Raw genomic sequence first — 16,669 nt, 5'->3', positions numbered from 1 at the left:
AGCATGTTTGCATGTGAAGTCAGATTGAGAGCAGAAGTTTCTTCACTGGGTTTAGTGAGAAGATTTGGATACTGATCTTGGTTATGTCTCTTCCTAGTCACTCTCTTTGAGCCTCCATTTCCAGAAATGTAAAATGGGTGCAGTGATAATAACAGTTCCTTAAGCCCTCATGGGATGGTGGTAAAGATCCTGTGAGATACCTTATGTAAAGGCAGTTTATAACCCCTAGAGTAAACTACACACATTGGTTATTAGTAGCCATGTGAGTGAATGCTGACCGGTTGGAGTAGGAAATCAGAGGGAAATTGTTATCCTTTCTGTTCCTCTTTTTCCCCCTGTAACATTTCTTCAGTTTATATTTTTGGTGTGTATGTGGGGGGACCAAACAGATTTCTGCCAGCACTGTCTAGCTGTTCTAATTTAAGCATGTGCAGAGTGTGCGGTGTTGGGCAGCTTAATTTTGCACAGAAGCAGCCAAGACTCTGAGCAGCAAGCCTTCCTGGGACTTGAGGTCATATATTGTGGACAAGCCAATGTTGTATTTCTGTGTCAGACCTGGACTATTCTTTGCCTTTCTGGACATGCAGGTGGAGTTATTCCCTTTTATTTGGTGTGGGTTTCACTGTCCCACAGCCCTCTCCTTTCCTTGGTGGAGCCCTGGGGGAGGCTGGCTTATCTGTTAGTTTAGAGTAGTGTGTCTCAAACTCAAAAAAACATAGGGACTGGTGCCTCCAACCTATGTACTATCTGTGGATCCCACTTTTAGTAGCATTGGGGCAAAATGCTACTATGTTAGTTATTTATTGCTGTGTAACAAATTTTCTCAAAATCTAGTGGCCTAAAACAACACCAAATATTATCCTTTCAGTGTGTGGATCAGGAATTCAGGAGCAGCCTAATGGAGGGTTCTAAGTCGAAGTCTTATGTTTGTCTTAAGCTGGTGCTAGTTGCTGGTGGGAGACTTCTGGTTGCACGTGGACCTCTCCATAGGGCATCTAAAACGTTCTCGTGACACCACACCTGGCTTCCCCCAGAATGGGGAACCCAAGAAGCAGCAGTGCTTTGTGTGTGTGTATGTGTGTTAAAATATACATAACATAAGGTTTACCATTTTAACCATTTTAAGTGCATAGTTCAGTGACATTAAGTGCATTCATATTGTTGTATAACCATCACCATCACCCATCTCCAGAACTAGGTATGTATGTATGTATTTATAGTGTAGGTGATGTACAGTATTATATAAGTTAAAGGTATACAATATAGTGATTCACAATTTTTAAAGGTTATGGTCCATTTGTAGTTATTATAAAATATTGGCTATATTCCCTATGTTGTCAGAACTTTTTCATCTTCCCAAATGGAAACTCTGTACATATTAAACAGTAACTCCTCATTCTCTTCCCCCACCAGCCCCTAGCAACCACCATCCTACTTTTTGTTTCTATGAATTTGACTACTCTAAATCATGCAGTATTTGTCCTTTTGTGACTATTTCATTAGTATAATGTTTTCAAGGTTCATCTATGTTGTAGGGTATATATAAGAATTTTATATTTTTTAAGGCTGAATAATATTCCACTGTGTGAACATATCACATTTTGTTTATCCATTCATCTGTCGATGGACACTTGGATTGCTTCCACTTTTTGGCTGTTATGGATAATGCTGCTATGAACATTGATATACAGATAACTGTTTGAGTCCCTGCTTTCGATTCTTTTGGGTGTTTGCCCAGAAGTGTAGAATTGCAGCACTTTTTATGACCCAGACTTGAAGTCCTCCACCATCACTTCTGCCACATTCTATTTGTTAGGAATGAGGCCACATTCAAGGGGAGGATAATTAGTCTCCACTTTTGGAGGGAAGGAGTGTCAAATTTGCAGATGTCTTTTAAAACCACTACAGCTACCTTTTGAGAGTGATCATATAATGCCAGGTTAATAGCAAACACACACTGAAATTCTTTAGTAGTACTTGATTATATGGTGGTCATCTTGATCGGTGCATCTCAACCTTTTTCATGTTGTTGCTCACCTGTAATCCACTTGTGGCATCTCAGCTGGGAAGATCTAATAAAGATGGTTTAGATTATGAAAAAGTACAATAAAACATTCCTTAAGGAGACCTTGTGGACCACCAGCTCTGTGTTCACTAACACCCAGTGGTCTGTGGAATCCATAAGGTTCCTGCATAGTTCTCTACACAGAGTTGCTGTTTCTTTTCTCACCTTCAGTTTCCTGTACTTCCTGTACTTCCTTTGTGCTTCTCTTCCTCCGTACCTATGCTGATTTACTTACATTACACCCTCTCCCAGAAACACTCTTCAGTCTCATTGCCTCCTTCATCACCTGGAAAATGCCTGTTCATCTTTCAGGATTGAGTCAAGTGTCTGCTTCTCACTAGTTGACTTGGCCCTCCTTCCTCAGCCTCCTTCCTCTCCCCCTCTACCTTAGAACTAGCCTTTTGCTCCTTGGTACCCTATTCTACCTTAAGTAATCGTCTGTAGTTGCACCTGTGATGCTTTATTACAATTATTTGTGTGTATAGTTATACATTTATTCCTCCTGAGGATACTGCAGTAAGAGATAGATGTCTTTAGGGGTGTCTATAATATCCTGGGGAAGCAGGCCATGTAAACATAAACAAGTAAACAGAGGAACAAATGAAGTAATTACAGATTGGGTCGAATGTTATTTATGAAGGAAGCAAGCAGGAAACTGACACAGATTGGAAGGAGAAGGGGGCTACTTGAGATAGTCAGGGATTCTGAGGCTGCAGGAGGGTAAGGCTGTTTCCTGGGAAGAGTGGGCGGGGGAAAGTGATTCAGGTGAAGTGAACAGACCCGGTATGGGAAGGTAGTATATGTCTGAGGAAATGAAAGGCCCTGTGTGCCTTGTAACATTGTCTTCCTGCCTCTGTCAGCTGTTGTGATCACATGACTTTATAGATTTTGCTGTGTATTTCCAAACGCTGGTACACTTCCTGGCCTAGAGTGGGTACTCAGAAAATGTCAGGGGAATTGATGAATTTCTCTTTCTGTAATTTTTGTCATTCTCCTTGTGTCTTTACATTTGATTGGCTACACTGCCCTTCTGTGGCTTCTTGGTTTAGTGACCAGTTATACCACTTGCTTAAGATAAGGTCACCATAGTAACCTAATTTACTATGAAGTTTAGGTTATCCGACCTTTCCAAGTTGAATTTTATTTTATTTATTTATTTTTTGGCTGTGCCGCATGTCTTACGGGATCTTAGTTTCCCAACCAGGGATTGAACCCAGGACATGGCAGTGAAAGCACCAAATCCTAACCACTAGACCACCAGGGAACTCCCCCAGGTTAAATTTTATTTATTTATTTTAATTTTTTTTCTGCAAGTTTTTTAGTTTTCTTTTTCTTTTTTGAATTAAATTTATTTTCTTTATTTATTTTTGGTTGCATTGGGTCTTCGTTGGTGTGCCCGGGCTTTCTCTAGTTGCAGCGGGCGGGGGCTACTCTTTGTTGTGGTGCACAGGCTTCTCATTGTGGTGGCTTCTCTTTTTTTAATTTATTTAATTAATTAATTAATTTATTTATTTATGGCTGTGTTGGGTCTTCGTTTCTGTGCGAGGGCTTTCTATAGTTGCGGCAAGTGGGGGCCACTCCTCATTGCGGTGCGCGGGCCTCTCACTATCGCGGCCTCTCTTGCTGCGGAGCACAGGCTCCAGACGCACAGGCTCAGTAATTGTGGCTCACGGGGCTAGTTGCTCCGCGGCATGTGGGATCCTCCCAGACCAGGGCTCGAACCCGTGTCCCCTGCATTGGCAGGCAGATTCTCAACCACTGTGCCACCAGGGAAGCCCGTGGTGGCTTCTCTTGTTGTGGAGCACGGGCTCTAGAGCACAGGCTTAGTAGTTGTGGCACACGGTCTTAGTTGCTCCGCGGCATGTGGGATCTTTCCGGACCAGGGCTTGAATCCATGTTCCCTGCATTGGCAGGTGGATTCTTAACCACTGTGTCACCAGGGAAGTCCTCCTACCATTGTTTCTTGTTTCTGTTTTGTTTTTTTTTTTGCGGTACGCGGGCCTCTCACTGTTGAGGCCTCTCCCGTTGCGGAGCACAGGCTCCGGACGCGCAGGCTCAGCGGCCATGGCTCACGGGCCCAGCCGCTCCGCGGCATGTGGGATCTTCCCGGACCGGGGCACGAACCCATGTCCCCTGTATCGGCAGGCGGACTCTCAACACTGTGCCACCAGGGAAGCCCCATTGTTTCTTTATTTAATATTTAAGCAAAAGCAAATATACTGTATATTCTTATTTTCCTCTTTTGTAACACAGAAAGTATAAGATATGCATGATTTTGTAGCTTGACTTTTTAAAATTTGGAAATCTTTGTCAATTCATAGTTTGTTCTCATTTTTTTTTACAGCTGCATAATATTCTGTTTTGTGGATGTGCCAAGCAGCATATAAATCTAAGAACCATGAAGCTACTGGTTGATATCAGCCCATTAAATATTTTTCAAAACTTTTAATTAAAAGTATTTTTTTTTGCTTATACAGGTATTTTGTGACTAAATCCTTGTAAAAATTACAACCACAAGCAAAAGTCTCTTCGCTATTCCCAATCCCTCTCTCCTCCCCAGAGCTAAGTTTTATTTCAGTTTGGTTTTTAATGTCTGCTCCTTTCTGACTAGTATTTCCATTAGAAATGTGACTCCCAGCTGCAATGTTAGTTTGGAAACTAGAGTCTCATCAGTAGCTGTTAGTTACATGTTGAAGCTGGAAATTTTGTCTCCCCTTTTCTGTCTATACATCTATACAGATTCCATTCACATCTCTCTTTTTTTTTTTTTTTTTGCGGTACGCGGGCCTCTCACTGTTGTGGCCTCTCCCGTTGCGGAGCACAGGCTCCGGACGCGCAGGCTCAGCGGCCATGGCTCACGGGCCCAGCCGTTGCGCGGCATGTGGGATCTTCCTGGTCCGGGGCACGAACCCGTGTCCCCTGCATCGGCAGGCGGACTCTCAACCACTGTGCCACCAGGGAAGCCCCACATCTCCTCTTTTGTTAACCTTGCTGCATCTTCTCCAGCTTCTTTTATGGTTGTTCCAGTATTTGGGTTGAACCAGATAAAATTACCTTTTTTTTTTTTTTTGCGGTACACGGGCCTCTCACTGTTGTGGCCTCTACCGTTGCAGAGCACAGGCTCCGGATGTGCAGGCTCAGCGGCCATGGCTCACGGGCCCAGCCGCTCCGTGGCACGTGGGATTTTCCCGGACCAGGGCACGAACCCGTGTCCCCTGCATTGGCAGGCGGACTCTCAACCACTGCGCCACCAGGGAAGCTCAAAATTACTATTTTTGTCAGTAAAGAGCAGTTGATTATAAGCTGTTTCATGTGGTTCCACCATGTATTTTTTTTTAATGTAGTTTTGTTTTTTTTCTTAATTTTATTGGAGTATAGTTGATTTACAATGTTTGTTGGTTTCAGGTGTACAGCAAAGTGATTCAGATTTTCATATCATATATTCATTCTTTTTTGGATTCTTTTCTCATACAGGTTATCACAGAATATTGAGTAGAGTTCCCTGTGCTATGCAGTAGGTCCTTGTTGGTTCTAGTAGTTTTTTTTAATAAAAATTTTTTATACAGTTTTTAAAGGTTACTTTCCATTTATAGTTATTACAGAATATTGGCTATATTCACTGTGTTGTACAGTACATCCTTGAGCCTATCTTACACCCAGTAGTTTGTGCCTCCCACTCTCCCATCCCTATATTTCCCCTCCCCCTACCCATACCACTAGTTTTTTTCTCTGTATTTGTGAGTCTGCTTCTTTTTTATTATATTCACTACTTTGTTGTATTTTTTAGATTCCACATGTAAGTGATATCATGCAATATTTTTGTCTCTGTCTGACTTATTTCACTTAGCATAATGCCCTCCAAGTCCATCCACGTTGCTGCAGATGGCAAAATTTCATTCCTTTTTTCTTTTCTTTAATATATTTATTTATTTATTTTTGGTTGCATTGGGTCTTCATTGCTGCATGCAGGCTTTCTCTAGTTGCGGTGAGCAGGGACCACTCTTCGTTGCGGTGCACCGGCTTCTCGTTGTGGTGTCTTGTTGCATAGCACGGGCTCTAGGCATCCAGGCTTCAGTAGTTGTGGCACACAGGCTCAGTATTAGTGGCACGCGGGCTCTAGAGTGCGTGCTCAGTAGTTGTGGCGCACAAGCTTAGCTGCTCCACAGCATGTGGGATCTTCCCAGACCAGGGCTTGAACTCATGTCCCCTGCATTGGCAGGTGGATTCTTAACCACTGCACCAGCAGGGAAGTCCCTCGTTCCTTTTTTATGGTGAGTAGTAGTCCATTGTATATATATATATATATATATATACACCATATATTCTTTATCCATGCATCTGTTTTTTTTTTAATTTTTTAAAAAATATTTATTTATATATTTAGGTTGCACCAGGTCTTAGTTGCAGCAGGCGGACTCCTTAGTGTGGCATGTGAACTCTTAGTTGCAGCATGCATATGGTGTCTAGTTCCCGGACCAGGGATCGAACCCGGGCCCCCTGCATTGGGAGCGTGGAGTCTTGCCCACTGTACCACCAGGGAAGTCCCTCATCTGTTTTTTTAAAAATAAATATTTTATTTATTTATTCTTTTTTTTGACTGTGCTGTGCGGCTTGTTGGATCTTAGTTCCCACACCAGGGATTGAACCTGGGGCACGGCATTGAAAGTGCTGAGTCTTAACCACTGGACCACCAGGGAACTCCCTCCATTCCTCTGTTGATGAACACTTAGATTGCTTCCATACCTTGGCAATTGTAAATAATGCTGCTGTGAACATTGGGGTACATGTATCTTTTTGAATTAGTGTTTTTTTTTTTGGATATATACGCAGTAGTGGAATCGCTGGGTCATGTGGTAGTTCCATTTTTAGTATTTTGAGAAACCTCCATACTGTTTTCCACAGTGGCTGCACCAATTTACATTCCCATCAGTAGTGTACAAGGGTTCTCTTTTCTCTACATCCTCGCCAACATTTGTTATTTGTGTTCTTTTTGATGATAGCCATTCTGACAGGTGTGAGGTGATAGCTCATTGTTATTTTGATTTGCATTTACTTGATGATTAGCCATGCTGAGCATCTTTTCATGTGCCTGTTGCCCATCTGCATTTCCTCTTTGGGAGAATGTCTATCCACAGAGTAGTTTTTTTTTTTTTTCCCCCACAGAGTAGTTTTAAAACTTAGTTGGAAAAACAAACAAACAAACAAAAACTTAGTTGGTGTCTGGTTCTTCTCAAGGGCAGGGGCCAGAACCACATACATTTTATAATTTATTCCAAGACCTGGAATTGACTGGCTAGATCAAAGTCACTTAATAACGTTCTGTTGGCTGATGAATCTGAGCTGTCCCCAAGGCAGCTGTGCAGTTGTGAGCCACCAAGGCTTACTGGGTTGATCTCTAAGATCAACTGCTTGTCTTTTTCTGTGAAATGGCAGTTGGGTTTCCCCATCCACAATGAGTGACTTGTATCCTTGTCACACTTTAGAGAAGTAGGGAGAACAACCTTCTTCTTAGGAAAACTTACTGACCCCTTGGTTATTCTTGATCCTCCTGGAGAGATTTGTGTAGTCTGCAGACAGTGGGATGCCTGTGCCTGTGAAGTTTTTGAACAAGGGAGTAGCTTTTGGCTAGCTAAGGGCCCAGAGGTCCTTCATACTCTGAGTGTGCGCAGTGGAGTTACTGGCCTAGCATTTTGCAGTTATTTCTGTGGGTCCAGACTTACCAGACTTTTAGAAGGCACTGACCAAGTGCAAATTCAAAAGAATTTGGGGTTGTACTGAGGTGCCAACTTTTTATTTTGCCAAATAAGGATATTTAAAATAAATATCTAATTATATATTTTATATTTAATACATGCTCATGGTACAACATTCAAAACAAACAAAAGGATATATATTGAATAAAATAAGTCTCATACTTCCTCTCCAGTTCCTTAACTATCCAGTTCCCCTCCCAAGAGGCAAACCGGGTTGCTTGATCATCCTTCCAGAGATAGCCCACGCATTTAAAAACAGGTACGAATGTATTGGCTCTCTCCCCTCCCCCAAATGAATGGTAGTGCATTCAATACCGTTTCGCATCTTGAGTTGTTCCCCCCCACACACCTTTCTTAGAGATCTTTAAAAATCAGTACATAGAGAGCTGCCTTATTCTTTTTAATGGCTGCATAATGTTAGTAAGGATTAAAAACAATTACCATTGTTTTAATTTCAAAAGTATATTTAAGCACCAAAAAATTAGAAAGAATGTGATCTTAGTATAAAGGAAAGTTCTATAAATTAAATAAATTTAGTTCTGTGAAAAATTAATTCTGCACGTATTTCCAAAGACCTGTTTGAAAACTATAGCTAGAGATAGTAAAACCACTAAAGAAAGGGCTTTGAATAGGAGTGAGTTAGGGAGGCTTACTAGTCTCTGGTAGGCTGAGTGAATGAGAGGGCAAGAGGAATGCAGTTGAGATATCCGTATCCTTCTCCTCATTTTATAGGGAGGAATAGACTTAGGGGAGCCTCTTTTATGTCCTACAATTGTACTACTCAGTTCACGAGATCGTACAATTAGCTAGTCTGTTGTCAAGATAGCTTATATTTAGTCAAGATAGCTTATATTTATGGCAGCTGTGTGTAAGTTGGATTGGAGTAGGGGGACTAGTTTCAGGGCTGTTTATTCCTTTTGTTAATATTTTTTGAGCAATTAATGTATGCATAATACCATTAGGAATTTTGAAAAGCATACCCTGTCAGTCCTGTGTGAGAAATACCCACATGAAGTGATTGGGGCCTGAACTTGGAGAGTGACTGAAATTGGAATGGGTAGCTGAAGTCTGAGAGCTTTGGGTTTGAAGAACTGACAAGACACTCGACCTTTGGGAAGAATAGGGAGAATAGAATTCATTTGCTGAATGTTTATTGAATGCCCAGTATCTGCAACCTTCTGTGGTTAGTTAACTCCAAGTGTACTGCCTTAGCAGATACTAGTCTAGGGTTGAAGAGGACACAGTGTACAGATGACACAAGAAAGCAGGCCTTTTCATTTAGGTAGCACATATTTATTAGGACAGTAGGGTACTAAGTGTTAGATGTAAGAAGAAGGAAATGGTGCATGTCCAAGTTGTAGGGAGACAATAACGAATAGGTAGAGTGTAAACCTTCTCAATCTCGAATAGCATTCTGATTAATACAAGTGTATTTAAGAGAACAATTGCATATTTATTTTTCTTTATTTTTAACCATTTATTTATTTTTGGAATGAGCAATACATTTATATGGTTGAAAAATGAAAAAGTATTAAAAGGTATACTGCAAAAGGTCTCCATCCCACTTTTGCCCCTCCCTGCCGCTATACCCAGTTCCCCTCTTGTATCAGTCAAGTTTAATGCTGGAAACAGAAACCATTCTGGGTACTTGAACCACAAAAGGATTTAACACAAGAAATTGGCTACTTACAAAATTGTTGGAAGAGTTGGAGGAGTGGGACCCAAGAGGGCTGCCCTTAGAGTATAAATTTGAAGGACCCACCACTGGAGCTGTGATCTGGAGGTCAGGAATTCACTACTGCTACTGCCACCCCCACCATTGCTGCTTGACACTCAAGAAGCCAGTGACTAGACATTAGACCCTTGCCACTGTAGACCAGCATGTCAGTAGCACCTGGGAGCTTGTTTAAAGCTCTTAGACCTTAGCTCCATCGACTGAATCAGAATCTGCATTTTAACAAGATCCTCTGATGATTTGCATTGCATGAAAGTTTGAGAGGTCCTGCACTGGAGCACTGCGTCTGGCCGCTACAGTTGCTTCCAAATCCACAGGTCTCCATGACCTTGATTGCCAATTGTAAGGGAGTCAAGCAAATGTAGTTGTTGGTTTTCCCAACTCTCAATCTAGAAGAGTGGATTGGATATTGAAAGAGCCCATCTAGTGAACTGACCATACTTCCACAAGTAACCAGTGTTAGTTTCTTGTGTATTCTTCTAGATGTTTTATGCATATTTAAGCATGTATGAATATATATATTCTTTTTCATCTTGTTAAAAAAATAAGCAGTAGCTTACTTACCATACACAGTGTTCTGCACCTTGCTCTTTTCATTTAATAGTTCATCATGGGAGAGCTTTCCATATCATGACATAGAGCCATCTTCTTTTTAACAACTTCATAGTATTCCAATATATAGATAACAAAATTCTTAAAATTCTGAAAATTGAGACTAACACAATCTGGGCTGCATGGTCATTTGAATTTTTTAACACGTAAAATATAATCTAGTTGTTAAATGTTTGCTTCCTGCCTCCTTTGTGCTTGGGTCTTGTGTATATGTCATCTTGTTTAACTTGCACTACAACACAGTGTGTTGGGTATCCTTCTTCCACTTTACATGAAGGAACTCAGGCTCTGAAAGGTTAATTTAATCACAGACTAAGGAATATCCTGGATAGGATTTGAACCCCAGGTCTGTTAGCCTTCATAATTTTCAATTTGACACAATGACACAGAACCTCTAAATGATAGGCTTTATTTAGTACTTTGAGACCTACTCCTTTGGGAAGAGGTTTGGAAGGGTATCATTTTGATTATTTTGGGTGGGTATTAAAGGCATTTAATTTTCTTTTTTTTTCCTGACTCAGGTATCCAGCTCACATAGAAGATATTGATTACGAAGAAGGAAAAGTACTCATCCATTTCAAGCGTTGGAACCATCGTTATGATGAATGGTTCTGCTGGGACAGTCCTTATTTACGCCCTTTAGAGAAAATACAGCTGAGGAAAGAGGGCTTACATGAAGAGGAAGGATCATCTGTGAGTAACAAATCTGGGTAATTCAGTAATGAGTGGGATCAGCCATTAGGTACTTTATGTTCCAGCCTTTGATGTTTGGTGTGAAAGTCTGTAGCAGCTGGGGACCATCCTTATTTAGGCTTGTAGTGCAACTCTGAGATCTCCATGGCCCCGGGTGGGGGCGGGGGGGGGGGGGTTGTTGAAGAATCTCAGCTGTCATCTGTTTGTATGACGTGATTGATTTGACAGCTCATAAACTAACTTGGTTGAGACTGCATTGATGATGAATGGGGACTTTCTCTCTCTCCTTTACACCACTGTGTCCCTTTAGATCATTTAGTAAGCTCATCTGCTGTCTGATCATTTATTCAGCAATCATTCCATGTGGAGCACTGTGCTAGCCTCATATTAAGGTCTTTTATAAGACCTTGAAGAATATTCATTCTTCAAAATGTAGCAATGCAAACTGTGTGCTGGGAAAACAGTATGAAATATTAATGGTGAATGAGTGCCTCCTTTGTCAAAAGACCCTTTAAAAGTGTAGATGGCATTAGGTGGCATGAATGCTGCTTCCCGTAAGATGAAGTAGACTCTCTCCTTCCAGCTTGTGTAGTTGGTGTGTTCCCTGGTGGTCCTGGGCTCTTAGACTCACTTTCAGGGACAGGATAGGATTATCATTGGTGCTGTGCTATGGCTGTCCAGAACTCTTAAAATGGCAAAAGTCTGTGTCTAGCCCTTTTGTTTTGGCTCCCAATGCTGAACAGCAGAAACATCTTCCTCCATCCCAGTAGCCATCTCCCCTTCCTGCCCTTGTCAATTTCAGCTTCTTTTATGAATTCTGTTACTATGTATGTCCTATGAAATTGGATTGGTAACAGGATCTTTTTTGTTTTTTAATATTTTTTAGGAATTTCAAATAAATGAGCAGGTCCTTGCTTGCTGGTCTGATTGTCGTTTTTACCCAGCCAGAGTCACTGCTGTTAACAAGGATGGTAAGGCATTTGAGTTGTAATTGTTTTTACGCTTGACTTAGGGGTGAGTTTGTAATATTGGAGTTTGAGAGTATATTTTCAGTATGTATTTATTGCCTAGGAATCCTCTCTCTTTAAGTTAATTACTCTGTCAGGAGTTAGGAAGAAATTATAAATGGAGAGAAAGGTAGGTTAAAGAGGGGGAGTTTGGTTCTTTGCCTTCTAAAACAGTCATGGTTCATCTGTCACTCTGCTGGGAAGTGTGTAGGTTCTTGCTGTCTAGGAGTTCCTAATATAATAGATGAAATAAGTCCCTAATATTCCTTTTAGTTATTTGTGAACAGCCTAGAAATGAAGCAAACAGCAAACTTTTCTTAAAAATGTGCTTGTGGATGCAAGGTGGTTGAGAGTGGTCTGTAGTATCAGAGTTACTAGTTGAAATTGGGGTACTGGGATTTAGAGCACTGAGCTGGAATGCCTTTGCCAGAGTTTAGAACATGTGAGGAGTCAGGACCGGGAACATGTCCCAAAGAGGCTCATTTTGCTAATAAAGGCAAGAGAAGAGGAGGGTTATGAAGGTAATATGTGTGGTCAGCATCCTGACACACAGAGAACACACTGGGGGTTCAAGTGATACCTGTTTTCCTTTTTTTAACATTTTCTACCAAGATGTTTGTGGTATGTCCACGATTCCTGCAGTGAATGTTTAGGGCAAACAGACCTCTTAGTACCAGTGTTAGGGGTGACTCTAAGGCCACACTGATTTTTCATTCAATGAAGTTATTTAAGTATTTATTCAGCACTCTGCTGGACTTCGGGGTGACCAAGAAGTTTTGTCTGAGAATGGGTTGAAATGGTCAAAAATGAACATACATTTGCATGTAGCAGAAATTTTAGTTCCTCTCTTGCTACATTCACCCCACCCCCAGTCCCGGCAGCTATTAGACCAGTGTGGGTTGACAGATGTAGGTTATCCTTAAACCACAGTTCTTTTACCACAGGTCTCCAAAGCAAGGTTGTATCTTCTAAGTTGTCTAAACAGTTACTGATCCTCCTGTTCATGGATTAAGTCTTTTTGGATAGTCCCTTGTTTCCCTAAGTTACTTTATAAGCCAGTGTTCAAAATAAAATCCTGTTACTATTTTTCATATGTTTCACTTTAACCTAAAAATTTATTTTAAAGGAAAGCTTACATGTTATTAAACTGCTTTAAATCCTTTTAGTAAAAGACATAGTTTATTATATCAAACACTCATTAAATACAATTTATAGGTCCATTTTTATTAAAATGGTGACTGATCTCACTTAATATGGGGAAAATCAAGTCAAACTCATAGAAGAAAAAGCTACAAGGATATACTGTACAGCACAGGTAATATAGCCAATATATATTTTTAATAAATTTATTTTATTTATTTTTGGCTGCATTGGGTCTTCATTGTTGCACACGGGCTTTCTCTAGTTGTGGCGAGTGGGGGCCACTCTTCGTTGCGATGCGCGGGCTTCTCATCATGGTGGCTTCTCCTGTTGCAGAGCACGGGCTCTAGGCGCGTGGACTTCAGTAGTTGTAGAACGTGGGCTCAGTAGTTGTGGCTCGCGGGCTCTAGATGGCAGGCTCAGCAGCTGTGGTGCACAGGCTTTGTTGCTCCGCGGCATGTGAGATCTTCCCGGACTAGGCCTCGAACCCGTGTCCCCTGCACTGGCAGGCAGATTCTTAACCACTGCGCCACCAGGGAAGCCCTGGGTCTGAAATCTTTTGAAGTGATCATTTAAGGACTAAAAGTCATTGGCCGAATTATTGGCTGTAGTTAATTAAGGTTTTTAAATGTCTTTTAAACTTTGGCAACCAGAGCTTTGCAAGTTGTTTTTAAAAATCTTTTCAGTTTATTTCCTCCATGAGCTAAAATTATAGGAGGGAGAGTCTTGAGGTAATTTGTTCCTACAATGGTCATTTGCTACCCTAATATATTAGTTCTGTAAGCTTCAAATTCTGTTCAGTGAATTTTAGTTAACTGGAGGACATTGAAAATGAGTGGATATTTTTGGGAGAACCTGTTTTCCCCAGAGTTCTTGAGTCTGAAGTCCTGTATTATGCTGCCATCCTTTCTGGTTCTTGAGATTAATTGGAAGAGGGAGGAGAAGGAGGGACATGGGGGAGGGGCAATCCTGAAAGTTAATGGAACCAGCTGTGTGGCATTAATGCTACCTCGTGGACTGCGAAGGAAAGCTAGCCTTTGTGGGTGCTCACATCTGTGCCTGATTTTGAGATGAAAAAATGACTCTTAGGTGCTGCCTTTGGGTTAGGTTTAATCCAGGGGAGCTGGCAGTTTCTAGCTCATGATTTATTCTAGTAATTCAGTTGCAGGATTGGGAGGGACAATGCTGGACTCTAATTTCACTCTTTCTCTGGTTAGTAGGGGCCACCACGGCTTAATGGTGCTGTGAGAAGAACCTCTGCAGGCAAGGTGGTGCCTTTATTTCCTATAAAAGTTATTCAGTCTTTTTGGTGCTGCTAGGAGGAGGCTGGGGATATAGTGAAGTCACTTTCTATAGCTTCATCTTGGGAAGGCTTGGTCTGATTTTTCTGCCGTGCTTAACCTCCTTGATGGTTTTGCTGAGGCTGAGCATTGACTGAGCAGGCTGGTGGGTAGTGGCCCTAGCCAGAGTGGAGAGCACTGGCTGCTGGCGTTGGGAATCTGGCATGACTGAATCACAACCAGATAGCAACTTTTATTTTTTATTTTATTTAATTATTTTTTTGCAGCAATAAACTTGACATGTTTATTAATTAAACTATCACTTAAATTAAAAAAGTGCATAGAAAATAAACATGTTTTAAAACTCCTTTTTTTTTACAACTATGTACACGTTTTACTTTTACATTCAATCTTTCGTTGACAGCTTTCAGCACTATTATTTTTTGCACTATTAAAGTATTTTCCTTCATCCCTGTCACAGGGTGTTAACACTGATGGACTTTAGACACACTTTTTCTTTTTTTTCTCTCTTTTTCTCTAAGCAGAAGCTTGGAAGAAAACAAGGGAAAAAAAACCCCCAAAAGATCTGTTTTACATGAATAAGTTGTCAAGAAATGTCTTATTTCTAGAAAAGAAGCTTGTCATCCGTTGAGTTTTTGGTAGCAACTTTCAGTTTCTTTTTTTTTGCGGTCCGCGGGCCTCTCACTGTTGTGGCCTCTCCTGTTGCGGAACACAGGCTCCGGACGTGCAGGCTCAGCAGCCATGGCCCATGGGCCCAGCTGCTCCGCGGCATGTGGGGTCTTCCCGGACCGGGGCATGAACCTGTGTCCCCTGCATCGGCAGGCGGACTCTCAACCACTGCGCCACCAGGGAAGCCCCAGAGTTTCTTAAGGGAGTTATTTAGCACTTGGAAACTGGGGAGAGCAATGCCATGTTATTTAGCCCTTTGCATCTGGAATGATTCCTTGGCAGTTGCAGTTAAGCATCATTTTGTGTGAAGGCAGCCACACCTGGTAGCCTTGTTAGATCCTTGGTCTGTGTTGGAGAAAAAGAAGGGATTCTGCTTCCAGGGAATCTTTGTTTGGAAGCCATCTCTGGTGAGTTGACCTCACCTCTGCTCAGCTCCCCGTTTTTATGCCGAGGATGTCAGAGCCGCTCGTCTGTCAGGGGGTTTGTGCCCCTGCCCTGCAAGGCATTCTCTCTGGGGGAAACTGAAAGTAGGTTCACATTTACAACAAAATGAGGAATCATTCCTTCCTGTTGATCTGTGGTTAACTTGAGTGCGCAGGCGAATCAGGTCCCTCTTCCTTAAAATTATGCATATCCTTGGGTCACGGCCCCCTCGTCCCCTCCTTGTACCCCAGTTCAATCTCTTTGTTCATTGCCTAAAGTCATTGCATTTAAACTGGGAGATTTTATGGAAATGGTCTTATTTCTAGAGTCTCTGGTTGAAGCAGTTACTATTTTTTGTTTTCTTCATGCTATAACTGAACCTACATTTGAAATGTGGGAACACTGGGACTATGAGCAGCTTTGAATAGAGATGAAAGGACAATTTAGGCCGATACATGTAGCTGCTAGCTCGGCTCCTACCTTCTATGGGGGGAAGGAGGTTCTCTGTCAAAGTGACTTGGTAGATGATGGTAATTAGAACCACATATTGATCCCTTGCTCTGTGACAGTCCCTTTGCTAAGCAATTTCCATATCTGATCTTATTTAGTCTTCACATAAACGTGGAAAGGTTGTTGCCATCAACCCCATCCACATTTTACAGATGAGGAACTGAGCTCACAGGAGAAACTGCTTGAGGTTACAGAGCATATAGATAAATGGTAGCCTGAGGTCTGCATGGAGGTCTGTGGTGCTCCAAGTTTCCTGAAACTGCAGTTCCTACAGTACCAGGCCGCTTCTCTGGATCAGGGTTTTCCTTAAACAGCAGAAGTTGTCAGGGCCAGATGCTCGCTGGCGGTGTGTGTGTGTGTACGTGCACCTGATACGGTAGGGTGAGTGTAGATGGTCTGTACTTCCTGGAGCCCGGTGGTGTCTTGAGAGCCCTGATTGGAGACAGGCCCTGTCCCAGTCCCTGCTTGATGATTATAAGCAGTTCATTCTCCTTGCTCTAGACTCATCTGAGCAGTTAGAAATGGGAGAAGGAATTGGACTAGATGAGCAGTTCTGGAAATTATTGGCTACAGAACCTAAGCCCATTATGTAAAATTCCTAAGAGGAAAAGACTTAGGGGGAGGTTGCCTGCAAACATGCACTTATCCCATCCCTCTGCCCACCCCCTTAGGCACATCTGTGGGAACCTCAGGACTTAGAGAAACCATGTTTGAAAGCTCCTATCCATGATATTGTGGAATTCTCTGACTCCTGGAGAATG

General features: G+C 41.9%; 1 protein-coding gene across 5 annotated transcripts in view; it reads left to right on the top strand.

The window, feature by feature from the left end:
• Positions 1 to 16,669, top strand: part of PHF20 (PHD finger protein 20) — a 133,192-nt gene that overhangs the window by 28,311 nt on the left and 88,212 nt on the right. For all 5 annotated transcript variants that reach the window (XM_079944297.1, XM_079944296.1, XM_079944294.1 and 2 more), the window contains exons 3-4: positions 10,687 to 10,858; positions 11,745 to 11,829. In XM_079944297.1, the coding sequence (XP_079800423.1) occupies positions 10,687 to 10,858; positions 11,745 to 11,829 (257 nt within the window). The remainder of the gene's footprint in view (positions 1 to 10,686; positions 10,859 to 11,744; positions 11,830 to 16,669) is intronic.

Source organism: Stenella coeruleoalba (assembly GCF_951394435.1).
Source record: "Stenella coeruleoalba genome assembly, chromosome: 15".
Lineage (NCBI taxonomy): Eukaryota > Metazoa > Chordata > Mammalia > Artiodactyla > Delphinidae > Stenella > Stenella coeruleoalba.
Note: the sequence above shows the minus strand (reverse complement) of the source record. Positions and strands in the feature narration are given on the sequence as shown.